General features: G+C 37.3%; 3 protein-coding genes across 3 annotated transcripts; 1 reads left to right on the forward strand and 2 right to left on the reverse strand.

Moving 5' to 3' along the window:
- Window positions 1-13,704: 13,704 nt before the first annotated feature.
- LOC144997655 (cytochrome b-c1 complex subunit 7-like) lies at window positions 13,705-14,771 on the forward strand. Its single transcript, XM_078957537.1, has 4 exons — window positions 13,705-13,952; window positions 14,116-14,273; window positions 14,374-14,421; window positions 14,590-14,771. The coding sequence occupies exons 1-4, from the start codon at window positions 13,856-13,858 to the stop codon at window positions 14,656-14,658; spliced, it is 372 nt and encodes a 123-aa protein (XP_078813663.1). The 5' UTR covers window positions 13,705-13,855; the 3' UTR covers window positions 14,659-14,771.
- A 199-nt stretch (window positions 14,772-14,970) lies between these two features.
- On the reverse strand, window positions 14,971-15,984 carry LOC144997578 (ethylene-responsive transcription factor WIN1-like). The gene has a single exon (XM_078957472.1). It carries the CDS (start codon window positions 15,868-15,870, stop codon window positions 14,986-14,988), a length of 885 nt encoding a protein of 294 aa, XP_078813598.1. The 5' UTR covers window positions 15,871-15,984; the 3' UTR covers window positions 14,971-14,985.
- A 1,632-nt stretch (window positions 15,985-17,616) lies between these two features.
- On the reverse strand, window positions 17,617-18,320 carry LOC145045301 (uncharacterized). The gene is made up of 3 exons (XM_078993636.1): window positions 18,302-18,320; window positions 18,000-18,141; window positions 17,617-17,905 (listed from the first exon to the last, which is right to left on the reverse strand). Exons 1-3 carry the CDS (start codon window positions 18,318-18,320, stop codon window positions 17,617-17,619), a joined length of 450 nt encoding a protein of 149 aa, XP_078849762.1.
- Window positions 18,321-19,885: the final 1,565 nt, after the last annotated feature.

A 19,885-nucleotide genomic window follows, 5' to 3' on the forward strand; every position in this document is an offset into this window, starting at 1 on the left:
TTAAATAAAATTTCGAGTTTTAATTGTTTCATTAAGTTTATGAGGGTTAGAACATGATTTAAATTATAAATGATATTTTATATATGTGTTTAGAAGAAAATACACTTAAAAATCAACGTTTTCCCTTCGGAACCGAGAACCCTCGCACCGAAATCACCTTCTTGGCCGCAAAACTTGATTGTATTATAAATTTTTATTTAAATTATTAATGATATTGTATTATATATATGTGTGTGTTCATTGTATTATAAATTTTTATTTAAAATGTTAAACATTGTGTCAAGAATAAAGAAGTAAAACTTGATTCTTTTTATAATTTCATTCTCATTTACAAATATAACTAGTATTCTTTAAGAATGTTTGCAATAATTGGTTGGTTGAATTTATAATTAAGTAATTACCGAATCTTAAAATAAAACACTACATTCTAAATATCATTAACATAGATGAATTTTTTTTAAAAATGTTAATCATAAAAAGAACTCCTAAATTATGTCGTATTCTTTAAGAATCAAAACAAAGTATGTAAGAATGAACTTAAGAATGAACTGAAAAACAAATTTAATCGGTTAATTCATATTCTAAAAAAACTAATTTAAAATGCATTTAATAGAATCCAATTTTTAATTTCAGTTTTAGTAATTAGTTTCCTAAAATGTACGTAATTTTGATTACTCCCTCTTAATAAAATATCATATTTTACCTTATATTTAATTAAATGTAATTATATAATACATGCTATCACATGTTACTAACATACACCTGATGATCACAACCCTTAATTTTTCTAATCTAATGGTTATAATTTGATCAAACATTCACACAATACTTGTGATTTATATTTAATCCTATATATATATATATATATATATATATATATATATATATATATATATATATATATATATATATATATGTATGTATGTATGTATGTATAAGGTAATAATAAATGATTTGTATAAAATTCCCTCTTTCTCAGCATGTTACAAAAGGGTAAACAATAGGTTATATATATATATATATATATATATATATATATATATATATATATATATATATATATATATATATATATATATATATAACCTATTGTTTACCCTTTTGTAACATGCTGAGAAAGAGGGAATTTTATACAAATCATTTATTATTACCTTATACATACTGATATCTCACAAAGGTTTTCATTTGATAGCAGAACATACATTCAAACTATAATAGGTATAGTTGGAAAATACTACACTATTTTACAATTTCAAGAACGCTACATAAACAATTATGTAACAACGTAAATTTTCAAACAAAATTTTCATTTAAAAATTGCATACTTTTCATAACGTATTATACAAAAATCTCATTTATTCAATTTACAAAACACAACTCCATGTTTGCTTAATTACTAATCTAGGATCGTCAAAACATAACACTTCTCTCGTGTCTACAATCTAGCCGGTGCCGTCCCGCGATCCTGAGAAACCTGAAACACATAACACGGTAAACACGAAGCTTAGTGAGTTCCCCAAAACACCACATACATATATTAGCCACTCGAGGCTATAACTTTGCAAGACCTTCCAGTCAATGTGTCTCAGTGGGACCTTCCGGTCCCACAATTCTGGTAGACCTTCCGGCCATACCATGACTTGCCTTCCGGCCCCAACTCTGATGATGAACAGCCCCTACAAACGCTGCAGCTACGCATCGGCTGCTAACTCTGTGCCAACCCACAATTAACCCAATTAGGAACTAAGTTCAACTCTCACTTAGAAAGTCCAAGACAGACCACTGATCATCCCATCAATAACCTAAAACCCATTAGGCCCACCAAGGCCCAATTATCAATCTAAATGGCAGGCCCAACACTAGATAAACTTCCCAAGTCCACTAACGGCCCACTTTGCTAAAATGGGTCCACTCCCTCCAATAGGCCTCACCCTAAGCCCAATTATATTCTTGGCCCATAACTTTAGACTATTGATGGCCCAACAGCCCAAAGCATGGCCCAAAGCGTGGTGCAAATCACAAAATCCAACACAGACAAGTTACGTGGGGCGTACATTTATGTACGCTAAGAATATCGACTCGATGGCGAGTACGCTGGGTGTACCTGCACGTACGCTCAACGTAACCTTCCTGTTAAGCCCTTTTCCATTAAGTGCTTATTACTTCATTCCAAAGGCTACAAATTCAGATCAAAGACCTTATTATCCTTTTAATCCTTAAAGTCATAATCTTGGTGACTTGCAATCCACCAAATAAGCTCAAACTCAAAAGGTAACAACATACTTTCATATCAAGGGCTAGACATCATGCATGAGTACAAATGGGGCATCAAGATGGTAACTTTACTGCATAAGGGATTCTTTTAGCTCTGAGGGTGCCAACCCTAAGCCCAAAAATGAGATTCCAACATAAAGGTCCAAACTTGGGACCAAAACAACTCCAAAACTTCACTACACAAGATCTATGCATTCATAAGTAAAGTTATGAGCTTTATACCCCAGAATAGCTCCAAATGATGATGGTACTCCAGATCTACGAGCTCCAAGCTCCTAATTTCTTCCCTGCCAGCTTCTTCTTTTGAAAAACCCAAGCTTACATCACCAAAATAACCCTCTTGAAGACCAAATCACTCAAGGTTAAAGATACGAGACGTTCCACGGCTTCTCTGAGGTTACGAAACAAACATGGAGGCTAGGGTTTGCACTATAATGTTCTATAAATAGTGGCACACCCTAAATTTAGGGTTTTTGGACTCTGGACGTTTGTTGGGCGTACCTCCTGTATGTTGGGCGTACGCCAAGGAGCACCCGCGACCATTTCCCTTATACGCTGGGCGTAACCCAGCCTTATGCTAGGCGTACACACATGCTTCCATTTCACATGCATCGCCTTCCATGCCAACTTTTCTCCCTAAGGGACCATTTATGTCCAAAAACTTCCAAGTGCTATATCTTCCTCACCCGATGCCCATTTCCAACGAACTTTATATCCACGAAAAGGTAACGAGAAGCTCTACACTTGTATCAACTTTATTTCTCCTAAAACCCACTCGAATTCAGATCCAAACTTCATGAAAAGTCCAAACCGATACTTGCCGATACCCTTGGGACCTAAAGCACAACCCGAACCCTTTTATCACATAATATACCCTATCTATATCCAAGAAGGCCTAAAAATTTATGGCCTAGACATTTCTCCTTCAAAATTTCAAAACCTTCTCATATTCAGATTACGGCCCACGAGTCTGGAATCGCAAACAATCTGAAACAGGATGTTACAATTCTCCCCCACTTAATTTAGATTTCTCCCTCGAAATCCTTCATTTTCTTGGCATAGATCGAAACAAATAACCCGGGAAACATAACTGAAAAATCTCTTGACATTCAACGATCCTCCTCCCAGGACATCCGAAACCAAATAGAAATTCCCAAGCCGAAGAAGGACGGACCCCTTTTTCCGTGAAAGTGCCTGCTGTGACTCTCCAGAACTGGAAACTATAGTGGTCTGTTTCCCCGACAGACCAACCATGCTCAATATCACCCTGATAATCGCTCAACAAATAACAAACTCGGATACAACAAACCCAACTCGGAGTACCAGTCAGCTCCCGACCCAACGGTTGAACCTCAAAGGGCTACCCTTTACACACCCAATAAAATGACTTTACAACCCTCCTGTTCACAATAGCTACCTCAGCTCATAGTGATGCACAAGTCACATAGTTTGCTTTACCCCAAGCGAATACTACAATTTATCTGACATCGTCTCACCTCCAACCTCTGCCGTCTACCAACCACTGTTTCCGTACGTTTCACGGTTCTTCCCATACTGACAAGCTAACTTACTCTGGTTTAATACATCTGATGGAGAACAATACTTCTCAAAATGAACCCATCTACGAATTCTGAACCTTATCTTGCCAACTAAACACACAAACGAATCCAGACTCAAGCTCTAGAGTTGGATTTAACAACAAAATTAGGTCCACTAGATTCCAAACTGGTACTCAACTCATGACTCATGATTTACAGTCCAAGCATACACCACTTCTCCAATTCCATTCGGTTGCGATAACCACGACCCAACTCAAAATATATCGATTCCTAACAAATATGGAGACCTCTTCCTTGCCCCTGGTCCAACCACTAGGCTCCCAAAACTCAATCATCCGGGCTACCCAAGCCTAAAACCCTTTTGCGTCATACTCTGACTAGTGAGTACTACGACTCCCGTAGCATCACAACAACCTTTCACTAAATAGTGAGTACTATGGCTCCCCGTAGCATCACCACAACCTTTCACTAACTCATTGAGACTGCAGCTCCCTGCAATCTTACTGCACATGCTCTTACCACTTCACAATCTCATCCTAAGGTCGACGCCACACTGCGATCATTAACTCATGCCCTGCGGACCAACCATAGATAGGTGTACACACATAACCAAATTATGCATTGCTATATCTGATGATCACCGCCATAACAAAACACCTTTCCATGCTGCAATCCACATTCTTGAATAATATCGCTTGATGTTAATTGGCCGAAGGGCTCCCACTGGAACCATAGATACTTGATACACCACTTGCCATCTCAAACTCAAATCTCAAAATAATCCGAGATTTAGGACATTCAACTTGGATACCACGATACACCATCACAGCGCCTCGTAGTGTATTGACTCTACCACTGATCCCATACTCACGACATCATACTTAGATATTGCATTGTTTCCTCGAAATCTCACAACCGATCTTCCTCTCGTGCTACTTGTAACCACGAAATACTCCATCCCCCAATTGAAACATGGAGAAATTGCCAATGAATCAGAACACGAAGATGACCCTCCAAACTCTTTGCTCTATTGCTCAAAACTAAGCAAGATTATGCATGCCGACCCGGAAGTAGGCTGCCCGATCATCTCCTACCTTATCCCAAGAGCATGGAATAATCCATTTATCAAACCGAAATTTCCCAACTGCTGAAGTATCCCCACAAACTAACCACCTCGAAAAATTCTTATATACCACAGGGCCTCTGCCCAACAGCCACCTGCTGTGCAGACACTCATCCTTTCGTGAACGCATACAACATGCATTAACTCCCTCGGCAACTCACCTTGACCACTAATACCATGGTCTCATAGTGCATGTCTCTATCCAGCTCCCTAACCGATCTTGAACAAATATCTGATCCTTTCAATAAAATACCCGGTTCTCCCCCACTCAGGGTTCAAACTATCACCAATTGGCGCACCAATAATCTATTCTACAGACTGTTTCCCTCAGGAACATCACACTTACCCTTGGAAGGTACTACGCAATACTCGAGGGTCTCCCTGATAGAGACCCCGCAACTCCAGATATCTCGAATCTCAGATGAAATCCTTAGAAACTTCTCAGCATGATTGCCTCTAATCATACAGAATCTCATACCATCCCATTACTGGACACCCCAACTGTCCAGTAGTAACTCTGACTCTGAATCTGAAAATAATGAACTATCATACCCCTCATCCTTGACTTCTCAACGAACGTTCCATCACGTGGATTGTATTAAGAGCATAGACCTCATTACCGCACTCGATACTCATTATAGACAATAAAAGCCACCGCCCCAATATCCTATTCTTGATCGTCCTCCGTTGCAATTAATACATGCCCTACTATGCTCAAATAGGGTGTATCCTTGTCCTTAACCATCTCAGTCCCCACTGACAACCTGATCATGCTCTATCATCACCTCTTAGCAGACATATTGCCCAAATACTCTGATGGAAGGTCGCCATCAATGCTAACCCGCAGGTTTTACCTCCAACTCAAAAACACATATCCCTTCTGCTCCTCACAAAAAATAGCACACTGTGGTCACAGGAAGTGGCATCCCCACTATCGGCCGACTGCGTAGCTCAACTCTTAATCCTCCACGAAGCACCACCTCTACTCATTCCCGAGTCTTGAGACTCTAGTTGTTATAACATCTAACTTTCTCAGAAACCAACTCGATTTCCCCCTCAAGGTGTGCTCCCTTGAAACTCATTCAACATGACCCTCTGGCCCCACACTCTATGACATCTGATCTCAATCTATCCAATCACAACGAAAATATTGGTAGAACCAGTAACACTAACCGCTACGGGTCATGGTACTCAAACCGTGTGGCCACCTCTCAATCCGCTACAGATCATGGTACTTGAACCATGTTCTCTGTTCTCACCCCGCTACAAAGCATGGTACTCGAACCATGGTATCACCAATCAATATGACACTTAGCATGGTACTCGAACCATGACATTACCTCTCAATATGATACCAATCATGGTATTCGAACCATGATATCACCTCTCAATCTTCTACTTAGCATGGTATTCGAACCATGACATCACCTTTCAATCATGGTACTCGAACCATGACATAACCTTTCAATTTGCTACCAATCGTGGTACTCGAACCATTACATCACCTTTCAATCTGCTACCAATCATGGTACTCGAACCATGACATCACCTTTCAATCTGCTACTTAGAACCTCTAGAATACTCCCTGCATCAAGTATGGGTCCTCTGCTTTCAGTAGTACATGCCCATTCTACCTGACACATCTACCCATACTTTCCACATGGACCATCCCAGATTTCCTAAGTAGCTGCTCAACCTTCTTGTTCGTCCATCCCGTTACATGTGTTCGCTTCCCAACGAAATGCTTTACCCTCTTAGCGCACTCATCTGACCACGGTCACCCCATAGGCTCTTCTTAGGTGCTCACACCTCTCTTCCATCGGTTGCTGAAGAACTCCTAATGATACCAGCCATCTACCTCCTGAATATCGTCATATTCACTTAGTAGCTGACTCCTATCATCAAGAGTTCCACAAAGCACGAAGCAAGCAGCATTCTAGCATCGAATATTCTCTATCAACACGTATAACCACTTTAGGTTACAACTTCGCTTGCTATACTCGTACTCAAAAGGTATCACTGAGCTCAAGCAACTCCACCCCTCGCGGGTATCTGACTACCCTCTCAGTAGGCTCCTCAATTCTCATCTAGGTATCTCTCCTAGATTACTATCCTACTCCAATCCTTCTCTAAAAAAGATTCCTGCTGGATACTCTTTCTCAGTACATACTCGAAAGCACATAACAGCTAACAACAACTTCTAGGCTAAGGCATCATAAATCAGGCCACTCTAGTCCTAAAGTATGGAATACCTAGCCTATTTCTAGCGTGCATGATATCTCATAAAATGTCTCATAAACACCTCATAACATAAAAGAAATGGTATTTTGGGAAATCACCGTTCGGGCTCTGGCTGACTGTACGCACTGCTCCTTCTCGTTTTCTCTTAGAACTGTTGTTCGCTTTAGAAGAAAAAAAAATCATTTTTTTGAAAATCTTTTCTCAAATCCTCAGTTTGAGTCTAGATTTACCCGAGGGTGCATCTGGACCCTCAAACCAAGGATCTAATACCAACTTGTAACAACATAAATTTTCATTTAAAAATCGCATATTTTCATAACGTATTATATAAAAATCTCGTTTATTTAATTTACAAAACACAACTCCATGTTTGCTTAATTACTAATCCAGGATCCTCAAAACATAACACTTATCTGGTGTGTACAATGAAGTCGGTGCCGTCCCGCGATCCTGAGAAACTTGAAACACATAACACATAACACGGTAATCACGAAGCTTAGTGAATTCCACAAAATACCACATACACATATTAGCCACTTGAGGCTATAACTCTGTAAGATCTTCCGATCAATGTGTCTCAGTGGGACCTTCCGGTACCATAATTCTGGTAGACCTTCCCGCCCTACCATGATTTGCCTTCCGGCCCTAACTCTGATTGTCCTCCAACCTTAACTCTGATTGCCTTCCGGCCTTAACTCTGATTGCCTTCCAACCTTAACTCTGATTGCCTTCCAGCCTTGACCTTCCGGTCCCAAACATATGACATATACATAACACATAAAGTCACATAACTCATATCAATACATAAGACCTTCCGGTCACATATCACATAAAGTCTCATATACACATAGTTACCATTTCAGGTAAGGTATAGTGAGAAGACTCACCTCGGATGTTGAACGGCCCCTACAAATGTTGCAGCTACGCATCGGCTGCTAACTCTATGCCAACCAACAATTAACCCAATTAGGAACTAAGTCCAACTCTCACTTAGAAGGTCTAAGACAAACCACTGATCATCCTATCAATAACCTGAAACCCATTGGGCCCATGAAGGCCCAATTCTCAATCTAAATGGCAGGCCCAACACTAGATAAACTTCCCAAGTCCACTAATAGCCTACTTTGCTAAAATGGGCCCACTCCCTCTAATGGGCCTCACCCCAACCCCAATTACATCCTTGGCCCATAACTTCAGGCTATTGATGGCCCAATAGCCCAAAGCATGGCCCAAAGCACAACATCCAACGTAGACAAGTTACGTGGGGCGTACACCTATGTACGCCAAGCGTACCGACTCGATGACGATTACGTTGGGCGTACCTGCACGTACGCTCAACGTAACCTTCTTGTTAATCCCTTCTCCATTAAGTGATTATTACTTCATTCCAGAGGCTACAAATTCAGATCCAAGACCTTATTATCCTCTTAATCCTTAAATTCATAATCTTGGTGACTTGCAATCCACCAAATAAGCTCAAACTCAAAAGGTAACAACATACTTTCATATCAAGGGCTAGACATCATGCATGAGTACAAATGGGGCATCAAGATGGCAACTTTACTGCATAAGGGATCCTTTTAGCTCTGAGGGTGGCAACCCTAAGCCCAAAAACGAGATTCCAACATAAAGGTCCAAACTTAGGACCAAAACAACTCCAAAACTTCACCACACAAGATCTATGCATTCTTAAGTAAAGTTATGAACTTTATACCTCAGAAGAGCTCCAAATGATGATGGTACTCCAAATCCATGAGCTCCAAGCTCCCAAGTTCTTCCTTGCCAACTTCTTCTTTTGAAAAACCCAAGTTTACATCACCAAAATAACCCTCTTGAAGACCAAATCACTCAAGGTTGAAGATATGAGATGTTCCAGGGCTTCTATGAGGTTAGGGAACAAACTGTGAGGCTAGGGTTTGCACTATAATGTTCTGTACATAGTGGCACACCCTAAATTTAGGGTTTTTGGACTCTGGACGTATGTTGGGCGTACGCCAAGGAGCACTCACGACCATTTCCCTTATACGTTGGGCGTAACCCAGCCTTAAGCTGGGCGTACCCACGCGCTTCCATTTCACATGCATGGCCTTCCATGCCAACTTTTCTCCTAAGGGGCCATTTATGTCCAAAAACTTCCAAGTGCTATATAGGGATGTCAAAAAGTCCCGTGGGACCCCGAACCCGTGGGCCCCAATCCCGAATGGGGAATATTTGTTTAAAAAATCGGGGACGGGGGCGGGGGCGGGGGCAATGTTACCCCCCGTTTTAGTTTCGGGGGCGGGGCGGGGGTGGGGGTGGGTAGTCCCGTCCCGAACCCCCAATGGGGACCCCATTAATATATTATTTATATTAATATATATATATATATATATATATATATATATATATATATATATATATATATATATATATATTAATGATAAAAATATAATAAATAATAGCAATGATTTTGAACTTCCAAAATTCAATTAAATATCATGTTTTTAAGCTTATAGTATAACATTTTTAAGATGTTCTAATATTTTTATTTTAAATATATAAACTTATGCTATAAATAACTATTTTTATCCAAAATGGTTTCTTTTAGCTCAAAAAATAACTTCTTTTAGCATAAACAACACCTTCGTTCGCAAAAAAATAATCAACCCAAACGGGGGCGGGGGCGGGGATGGGGAGGCTAGAAATTTCAGGGGCGGGGGCGGGGGAACAGGAAAATTTCGGGGGTGGGGGCGGGTGATGCATTTCCCGCCCCGTTTGCCCCCGTTGACATCCCTAGTGCTATATCTTCCTCACCCGATGTCCGTTTCCAACGAACTTTATATCTACGAAAAGGTAACGAGAAGCTCTACACTTGTATCAACTTTATTTCTCCTAAAACCCACTCAAATTCAGATCCAAAATTCATGAAAAGTCCAAACCGATACTTGCCGATACCCTTAAGACCTAAAGCACAACCCGAACCCTTTTCTCACACAATACACCCTATCCATATTCAAGTAGGCCTAAACATTTCTCCTTCAAAATCTCGAAACCTTCTCATATTCAGATTACAGCCCAGAAGTCTTGAATCGCAAATAATCCGAAACAGGATGTTACAAATTATATAAACTATAATAGGTATAGTTTATGGAACACTACTCTAATATACTAATTCAAGGGTACACTACTAAATAATTATTAAGTATAATTATTTACATTACAAAATACACTACTACAAGGTAATACATACAATTCCAAGTACAGGAGAACACTATTACACTACACGTAAACTAGTTAATACAGGGTTGTGAGGCACTTCTTCGGGGTACCCATCAGGGTACAATACTAAGTCCTATAAAACTACACGTAAACTAGTTAATACAGGGTTGTGAGGCACTTCTTCGGGGTACCCATCAGGGTACAATACTAAGTCCTATAAATTATAACCAGAGTCTCCTGGAGGGAGAGCGTGAACTTGTCTATAGATCTATACAGGACTGACAATCCTGCACCTGAGCTGCTTGCAACAGCTAGGCCGACAGGCCTGGGGTGACAAATGTCATAACATTACGACGCCTGAAGAACGTTGTAAAGGCCACTAGTCATATCAAGCATAGTTATATGAAACTCACAATAGTATCAACTAAAGTATTAGTTTACAGGATTAACAGTACTTCAAAGGTTTTATTTTAATTAATGAAACCATAGTACACTACTTTACATTACAATACACTACTTAGACTACACCTGGTAGGTTCCAGGTATTCATACAAAAATGTTTTTTATACAAGCGCTATCACTACGATACACTACCTCTCCAAGTACAAAGTACACTAGTACAACATACCAATTTAAGAAGCATTCATGACATAGTTTTATTTAATAATAAGACTACATTTTACTAATACAGACTATGGTTCACTATTACAAAGTACATCTCACTATTTCAAAACACAGTTCACTATTTCAGAATATAGTAACTATATGCATTTGGACTTAAGGTCTAAGTCTACATTTCATACACTAAAAGAAACTATTGGATTTTCTGGAAGTACACTATAACACTTTTCAATGACAAAGACAAGCTTTCCATCTCAAATACATACTTATGAACTCACTAACTTAAATGTTGATACACTTTCAAAATCACTTGTATTCTTAGGGAATTAGTAAACAGGTACACCTGAAAGATTTTGAGAAAACGGAGCCTTATAGAGTTGCGTCTTTATACATTTTGTTATACATTTTTGATGTCATACAAACTATGTTATGAACAGATGTAAATACTATATTATATTAATGTAATGGTTTTGTTTGCTTTGATTACTATTATGTAATTCTTGTGATGTTGTACACGACATCCTTTACCCCTAAAAGTTTCCGCCGTTCTGGTTTGGGGGTGTTACAAACAAGAAGTTAAGATTATTTTTTTCACACACAACCTTTCAAACCCAGAAGCAAGGTGAAGCTGTATTTGAAGTTATGTGACGAATTGCATTGAAGCCTCCTCAATCTATATTCAAAAGAATCGGTCTCTCTGTAATTATCTATGAAGTTTTTCAAAGCTAAAAGTGTTGATACCGAAGAACCTATCCAAGAAGCCCCTACAACCAATGTGCTTTCAACGTCAAATTCTGAAGGAAGTTCAAATGCTCAAGATGAAGTTATTCATATATACATCTTGAAGTTGTGAAGAAATCGAAGATAAACTAAATGTCAAGAACAATGAATAAGTTTGAAAAGAAAAGAAAGCTATAAACCAAGGGGGAGATTTTTAGGATATTATTTAGGTGGTTTATACTTTACTTTATACAACATTATGTGTTCTCGGTTTTGGACCAAGAACATGTAAATTTTGGTTGGGTCTGGACCAAAATCCCAAAGGGATTTCGGTGGGCCTTAATAGATTTCGGTGTGTGGGCTGGGCTTAGCATTAAGGTTTAGGTTTAACTATAAATAGCTGCTCCTCAGTGCATTGTAAAGGTTGTTGATTCGGAATTTAGAGGGAGCTAGAGAGAACCGAGAATTTGTGAGATTTCATTATACTTGACTATTATCAAGTATAGTATGCATTGAGATTATTCATCCGTGTTCTTAATCGATTTATTGCTAGTCAACTTGATTGAGATTCCACACTAATTGAGTTGTTTTTAGATTGATATACAAATTGGGGTTTTACATTGACACTTCTTTCCATTAACCTTTTTATGATCGTTTGGTGTTGTGTTCAAGTATCTTCTCAGTAAGTGATTTCCATCTTAAAACGTTCAATAGATCCCATATTCATCCAATTGTAGGTTATCGAAATATCCATCTATTTGACATTCTCATCAATTCAACCTCATTTTATTAATCTCTATTTGAAAATTTTAAGTTTTTTGATTTGTTTAGGGTTGTCCGTTGAACCCATTGAGACGGTGATGAGGGAATTCGAGCTTTTAATTGCATATCATGGTATGTCTCTACATTATCACATGTTTAAGAAATAGAACCTCAATTTACCGATTTGCTTAATGGATTTGTCCTTGTTTTAATTATAGTTGGCTACTTTTGTACTAAATGAGTATATAATGAAAATCAACTTTTTTTGTTCTTTTATTTGTTTAGCATCAAAGCAACAAGAAAACATTTTTTTAATTCATCTTGAATAACTATTTAATAGCTATATGTAAAAGATATGAATATTTGGTAGTTAAGACCACAAACCTTACTCAAACGTTCGCAAAGGTCTTGAAGTAAGCATTTCTATTTCCATTATTTTATCATTATCATAAAATAAAATAATAGACATCCTTATGTGTTTAAATTGTTAATCTGTCTCATAATAACAAGTAAGTTGAGTGGCAATTCTGTATTTTGATATTTTCAATGAGTCACAAACAATATCTAAATCGAGCAAACATAACTGTTTTATATTTATTGGTTAAAATTTCTTTATATTTGATATTATGGGGGGTTTATGTGATTCATTTTGAAGGAACATAAATAAATTGTTATTTTTTTTGAAATAAACAATTCCATTTCGCAACATAACCATAAAATAACAATGTATTTTGAAAGTACATTGTCAAAAGATGGATTATACTTGCGTAGACTTATTTTCAGGCATGGTCAACTATATGTAGTTGGTTTCCGTGTTACAAGTAAAAAATGTTTGAAGGTACTCATATATGACGAGGAAGGTCGTTTAACTAATAAAACAAAATATGTTGTCTAGAAAGAAATCCTTCAGCTGCTATATATGTTTACTGATTTCAATTTAATTTCTACCTATTTTAATAATGCCAATGACCTTGGGTTTTTTTATAATTACTCTTATCTATAGATATTTTTATTTTATTTATGTGTGTCCTATATTTAAGAGACATAATTTAGTTTCAAAACATGTTGTATATTACCTTTTAACCTTCAACACCAAAATAAAATTTCAAACACCTATCCGAAGAAAATCTTCAAAACCAACAGTATGAAAGACTCCTCTAGAACGTAGTTGGCATCACCATAAGCTGATTATGAATTTGAGGTTCTTTCAAAAAGAAAAATGTGGACGAATATCCACCGTTGATTGAATTCAACAAATGAATCTTCTAGACCTCTCATGACTTCCCTCCCTTTCGTCTACGCATGATAATTAATCAACAACGATCATCAATTAATCATACAGAAATCCAGAAGCAAAATGGCGTCTTCATTGATGCGATGGATGCTAAACCCTAACAAGAATTGGCTCGCTGCGCAACACAAGAAAGCACTCTCCGCTCGCCTCCGTAAATACGGTTTGTTCCTTCCTTCTTCCATTTCTCTGTTCTTCTTTTATGATCTGTAAGACGATTCATGTGAACTTATTTCAATCCAGAAGTTCTATTTCAATTTGTTTTTACCTATTGTTTTTTCGGAACTTTCTGTTATGTAATAAGGATTTTATGAAATCTCTTGAAGGTCTTCGATATGATGATCTATATGATCCTATGTATGATTTGGATATAAACGAAGCCTTAAATAGGCTACCTCGAGAGATCGTTGATGCTCGTAATCAGAGATTGAAGCGTGCTATGGATCTTTCATTGAAGCACACGTATCTACCTGAAGATCTTCAGGTTCTTAATTACTCAACTCACTTCTACTGTTACTGTTGTTGCTATGATTACTTTTCCTTTCTTATGTGAACTTAATATAGATTTCTTTCTTTCTTTGTAGGCAAAACAAACACCATTCAGAAGCTATCTTCAAGAGATGTTGGCTCTTGTAAGTTCATAATATTTTCCTTCTTCATGCATTTTTTTATGTTTTAAATGTTGTTAATTAATGTCATGTTTAATGATAAAAATACACCGAAAAATATATAATTATAAAATTTGTAGCATGTAAACACATTTGGTGAAAGAATAACATTTTGTTTCCCACGATTCACAGGTAAAAAGAGAAAGAGCAGAACGCGAAGCTTTAGGAGCATTGCCGTTATACCAACGAACAATTCCTTGAGCCAAGAAAAAAAAATTAAATCCATATTATATGAGAGTATGAGATGCCAAATTGTGTTTATTACTGTGTTATTTTGTGTAAACTTAAATGTGATGTAAAATAACTGATATCTAATGGTGTTATATAAGTTAAATATTTATTATTTATACAATAATATATTTTTTTACAATTTATATAACAAAATTACCTTATACTTAAATTGTACAAATAATTTTTTTTTAACTATTTTAACTCAAGACCTTTGTCTCATGTTGTTTTAAAAGAAAATTGAAAAAAAAAAAGTATAAATAATTAGTCCAAAAAAAACTATGATTCTTGAAATTCAGTCTAAAAAGAGTTAATGTAAATGAAAGGATCCCAATTTGAGGCATTGATTACACCATTAACACCTTGGACTCCACTACCACCGCCACCACTTACACCGCCTACCCAACTTTGGTCACAATGTACCGCTGGTTGTTCCGGCCAAACTCCGGTAGCCGTCATTCCCAAATTTGCTTGGGCTGCTCCGGTAGAAAGCGACCACAAAGAATCCGTTGTGTTGTTGTCGAGGAAACTGCTAAAAACATCCACGACTTGGTCGTTCGCCGCCGGCCATGGAGTTTCAAGCGGCCATGAGGTCGTTGCCGATGGCGGCAGAGGCTCGTAGCATGTATTGTCCCATTGCCCCCTTTCCAAATCTTCGGGTTTCTGATTTACGGGGGGTATATTCGTAATAACACTGGAAGTAGAAGCTACGGCGGCCGGCGGTGTTTTCCTCTTTACACCGATGTGGTGTTGCGTCGTCGGTAACCCTAAATTTTTCCACTTCTCCGCCGCGTTCTTTGAGCTACCCCCGCCGGATAATTTCGCCTTCAAAGCTCCTAAAAGCCCATCATCGGCGTCATCCAATCGACAGGCTTCCTCGAACGAGAACGGCTCCGCGTTTTCCGGCAAACACCGGAGGGAGTTCGCCGTCTCTGGCAGTTCAAAATTGGTACGGGCATTGGCTCCACGTAATGACCGGGCAGCATCGTCGTAAGCCCGGGCAGCGTCCTCCGCCGTGTCGAAAGTTCCTAGCCATAATCGTACTTTTTGCAAGGAGTCTTTGATTTCAGCCACCCATCTTCCCGATGGCCGTTGCCGAACCCCGACGAATCTCGGGTGTCCTCTGGAGTTTGACGCCTTCCTCCGCCCCTTGACACCGCCTTCAGCCGTCGAATTCATAGTCATCAAAACTTTTAGAAGATAAAAATGGGATTAAATTCTTATATGTAACGTGAAGCCGTAGGTATCTGAATAACTAAGAAGAGGACAATTTAGAACGAGTCATGAGAACGACATTATTTGGAGAAAATGATGCAGGCGTGATAGATTTTATCGGCGTAAAAACAATTAAAATATAAGGTAAATTACAGAAATAGTCCCTGTGGTTATATGAAAATTTTGGATTAGGCCCGTGAAAGTCTTTTATTGTTGATTTCATTCCTAAGGTTTCAATTCATTTTGAATCAAGTCCCCATTATTAACACCTTTTAGTTTTTACCGTTAAAAGCATGTGAATTTACCAATGTTCTAAATAACGTAAGGTGTGACTTGACGGCAATGTCAAGCCTCAAGTTTTTCCAAGCCCTGGCGAGTCACGACGTTTGTAAAGCATTACTTAAGGCAACAATTTTCTATATAATTAATATTTTTATATGCATTTTCAACTATTATTCATTTTTATACATATATATGAGTTAAGACGGCGTTTTGGCAAAGTTTAACGACACGTACAAGTCTTGGAGCCGTGGCGCGCCATGGCGAAACCATGACGAGCTTTTTAGAACCTTGGAATTTACTTATTTACCGTTACTATTCTTAACTTATTTTTGTATTATTTATAATTTTTTGGAATTGAGAAAATGAGAACGACCCAACCTCTACCTTCCTTCACCCCACATCTTCATATCTACCGTATGAATGCAAATCGATCCCAATCAATGGACCTGCAAATCAATATCAACCACTGGACCTACAAATCAATATTAACCACTAGACCTACAAATCGATTGCATATGAAAAGATCAATCTTTTATAATATATGCAAATTGATACAAATTGCCAAGCTTCAGACCTACATATTAGCCTTTCAAAAACCTGCACATTCATACCAACCTTCAAATCGATTACATAAACCGAATATTAAGCCAATTACCACACTACCTAACCCAACCTTCACCATCTTTTTCTCCGGGAAACCACCTGTAACTTCGTTTTCTCCGGTAAATCCATCAATATTCATCTTACACTAAATCATTGTCTTTATGTTCCGCCATTCTTAAACCCTTCAAATCCTTTAATATTCATCTTACATGCAGTCCATAAACCATCAAAAGGTTCCGACGTGACTCCTTTTTTTATTATTCTTTCTAATTCAAACGATTAACGAAGGACCCATATGCATTTCATGAATAAGAAAATCAGAAGTAAATAAACAAAATTTCTGAATAAATGACCACCCTTGTTTTTTGTTCCTTCTTGATACGAACTTTGGTGCACCATCCTACTGTGGTCAAAATGTTAGAACTTGGAGTGGGGAATGGAGTTTTTGGGCTCTTCAAATTGATGAATAAAAAACCCAAATGTCAAGAAATCAATGAACAAGAAACCAAAAAAATCATAAATTAATTAACAAAAAATTACTGCAACTTTAATGGCTTCAACGTGTTCGTCTTCTACCTCCAAAGAAATCGACAAGTAGAGAAGATCGAGAGCAAGCTGAAGGAAGAGAACTAGTTGGAGAGGATTAGGTTAACGGTGATTGGAGTGGGCTGGCGAGAAGAGGTGCACAGGGCAGAGCTTGAACAATTTATTAGTGGGTGGGGGGCGAAAGTATTATAAACTAAAATTAACGTTCTTACACAAAAAAAAAAAAGCAAATTTGTTTTTGCAAAGAAACACCAAAAATAACTAGAAAAGGAATTAGAACTCAGCCTAACGACCTTTAAGGTCTTTAAATTCATCAATTACCAACTTCGAATCAATATTTTCAGCAATTTCTCTTTCTATGTAAATCACCAAGTTGTTTGAGAGAAAGTTAATCGACATCGTATTGCGAAGACGGTTTTTGAATATTTTCATTGCTAAAAATCCCCTCTCTGTTGTTGCTGTACAAACTGGAAGTGTCAAGATTAACCGAACCACTCTATCAAGCAAATAACACGTCTCAGGTTTCTGAGTTTCCACAAGACCCTTGCATAAGTCAACCATAGTTGATACACCACTAAGCTTGGATTCTTTGTCATATCAAATTAAAAATCTCCAATTGATATCATAATTGAATTCTCTCTTGCTCCGTAAAATGTTCGGGATAATACCTCTCAACAAGACGACAAATTTGATCAACTTTAATCACTTTAGGGTGTTCTTTTGAAACTAAAGTAGAGCTAAGACTTAATAGTTCCATTGCGTAATCATTGAATCTAATATTCAACTCATGTAGTTGTTTGTCCAATATGTCTGTAAACAAATCCACTCGATAAAAATGTTCAAAATTAACATGATTATCTATTTTTCGAGGCTGGTATCGAGTAGAAGTATATAGAGCAATCATATTTGGCATATCTATTTGATGTTTTTCACAAAAAAAACCTTTACATGTTCAAGTAAAGAATCTCACCCCTTGTTTTTGAATTCATTTAGACTGTCCTTTGTTGTTGAAACTAACTCAATGACATTAAGAATATCCTAAGATTTCATTTGTAGAGCTCGAGAAAGTATATCAGTTTTCCCCATTATTTCCTTTATCAAGTGAAGAATAAACACAAACTCAAATGATTTTAGGAAATAGTAAGCTGCATCAACATCTCTGCATTGAGAATAAGTAGCAGATACATCATCAATTATTCCCTGGAGAACAACACGAGTACAATCAAACATGTTAAGCAAACTGCAAACAAAACGAAAATGAGAACCCCAACGTGTATCACCAGCTCTTCTTAATGTCCCAAATTGATTCAATCCTTTGCATCATTCGATTTCACCTAGTTCCAATAATTGTTCAATCTCAGTTGCCTTCGCGTTTTGTAACTCATCACGATGCTTACTGGAAGTACATATTACATTAATTAAAAAAAATTAAGTTTGTGAAAAATTGGTGTACAGGAATAATTTCCCTTGAAGCAGCTACCAAGGCTATTTGTAATCCGTGAGCAAAGCAATGAACATAATATGCATAAGGACAATCCTTAAGACAAGTTCCTATAATCCATTCCTTTGCCCTCTCATATTACTAGTACCATCATAATCTTTCCCGTATGATCCCTTCTACATCAACAAATCTCAAACTATCACCATTTGCTCTTTTTTAGACTCATTATGTGACTCATCAACCATGACACAAAAATATGAATCACCCACTTCACTATGAATATGCTTTCTAACTTTATTTGCAGTAATACTAAGAATTTCTTTTTGAATTTCTCCATAAGTATATTTTGAATTATAAGGAGCTTTCTCTAATATAACATTTGCAACTTCATCATTATAAGATGCAAGAAGTTTTAGTAGTTGCAAAAAATTAGATTTTTGGAATTAGGAGATTCATCATGTCCTCGTAATGCATATGCTTGGAATGTAAACCAACGAACTGTGTGAATCAAAGTTTTTAATTGTAAACGACTCTTTAATATTTTTGCTTCATTACGAGGATGTTTCTTTGAACCTTTAGCATGATACTCTTTAAGACGTATTTAGAAAGGTCCTAGACTCATATAAGCTCGTATGACTTCTTCCCTTAAATTAACTGGATAATCCCACATTTGTTTTCGTTTAGCGGGATCTCTTTCTAGTTGTTTAAGATCCACCTCATTAGGATTTGATTGTGTAGCTTCATAAATATCATTCTCTTGTTGATTTTCATGTTCCTGTGGTTTTGGTTCACTTGTTGAAGCTTTGTGACGTTTAATCTCTATATTTTCATCATGAATTTCTTCATTATCAACCTTTCTTTTGAAGAAAGAATCAATCGTTTTCATATTTCCCATGATTGTATCTATAAAAATCAGAATCAAAAAGCAATTCCTTCAAAATCAGTTAATCAGTTATTCAGTCCTTTAACTTATATCACATATTAGATTAACATAAGAAAATAAGCAATGCTCATCATCCATCGATAATTAGTTGAACCAAGAAGAGAATATTTAACAATGTGTAATGAGTTGATTACAAAAATTCCAACAACAATCAAATAAAGAGGAAATCT

The sequence above is a fragment of the Lactuca saligna genome, chromosome 5, assembly GCF_052625555.1.
Source record: "Lactuca saligna cultivar CGN05327 chromosome 5, ASM5262555v1, whole genome shotgun sequence".
NCBI classification, from domain to species: domain Eukaryota; kingdom Viridiplantae; phylum Streptophyta; class Magnoliopsida; order Asterales; family Asteraceae; genus Lactuca; species Lactuca saligna.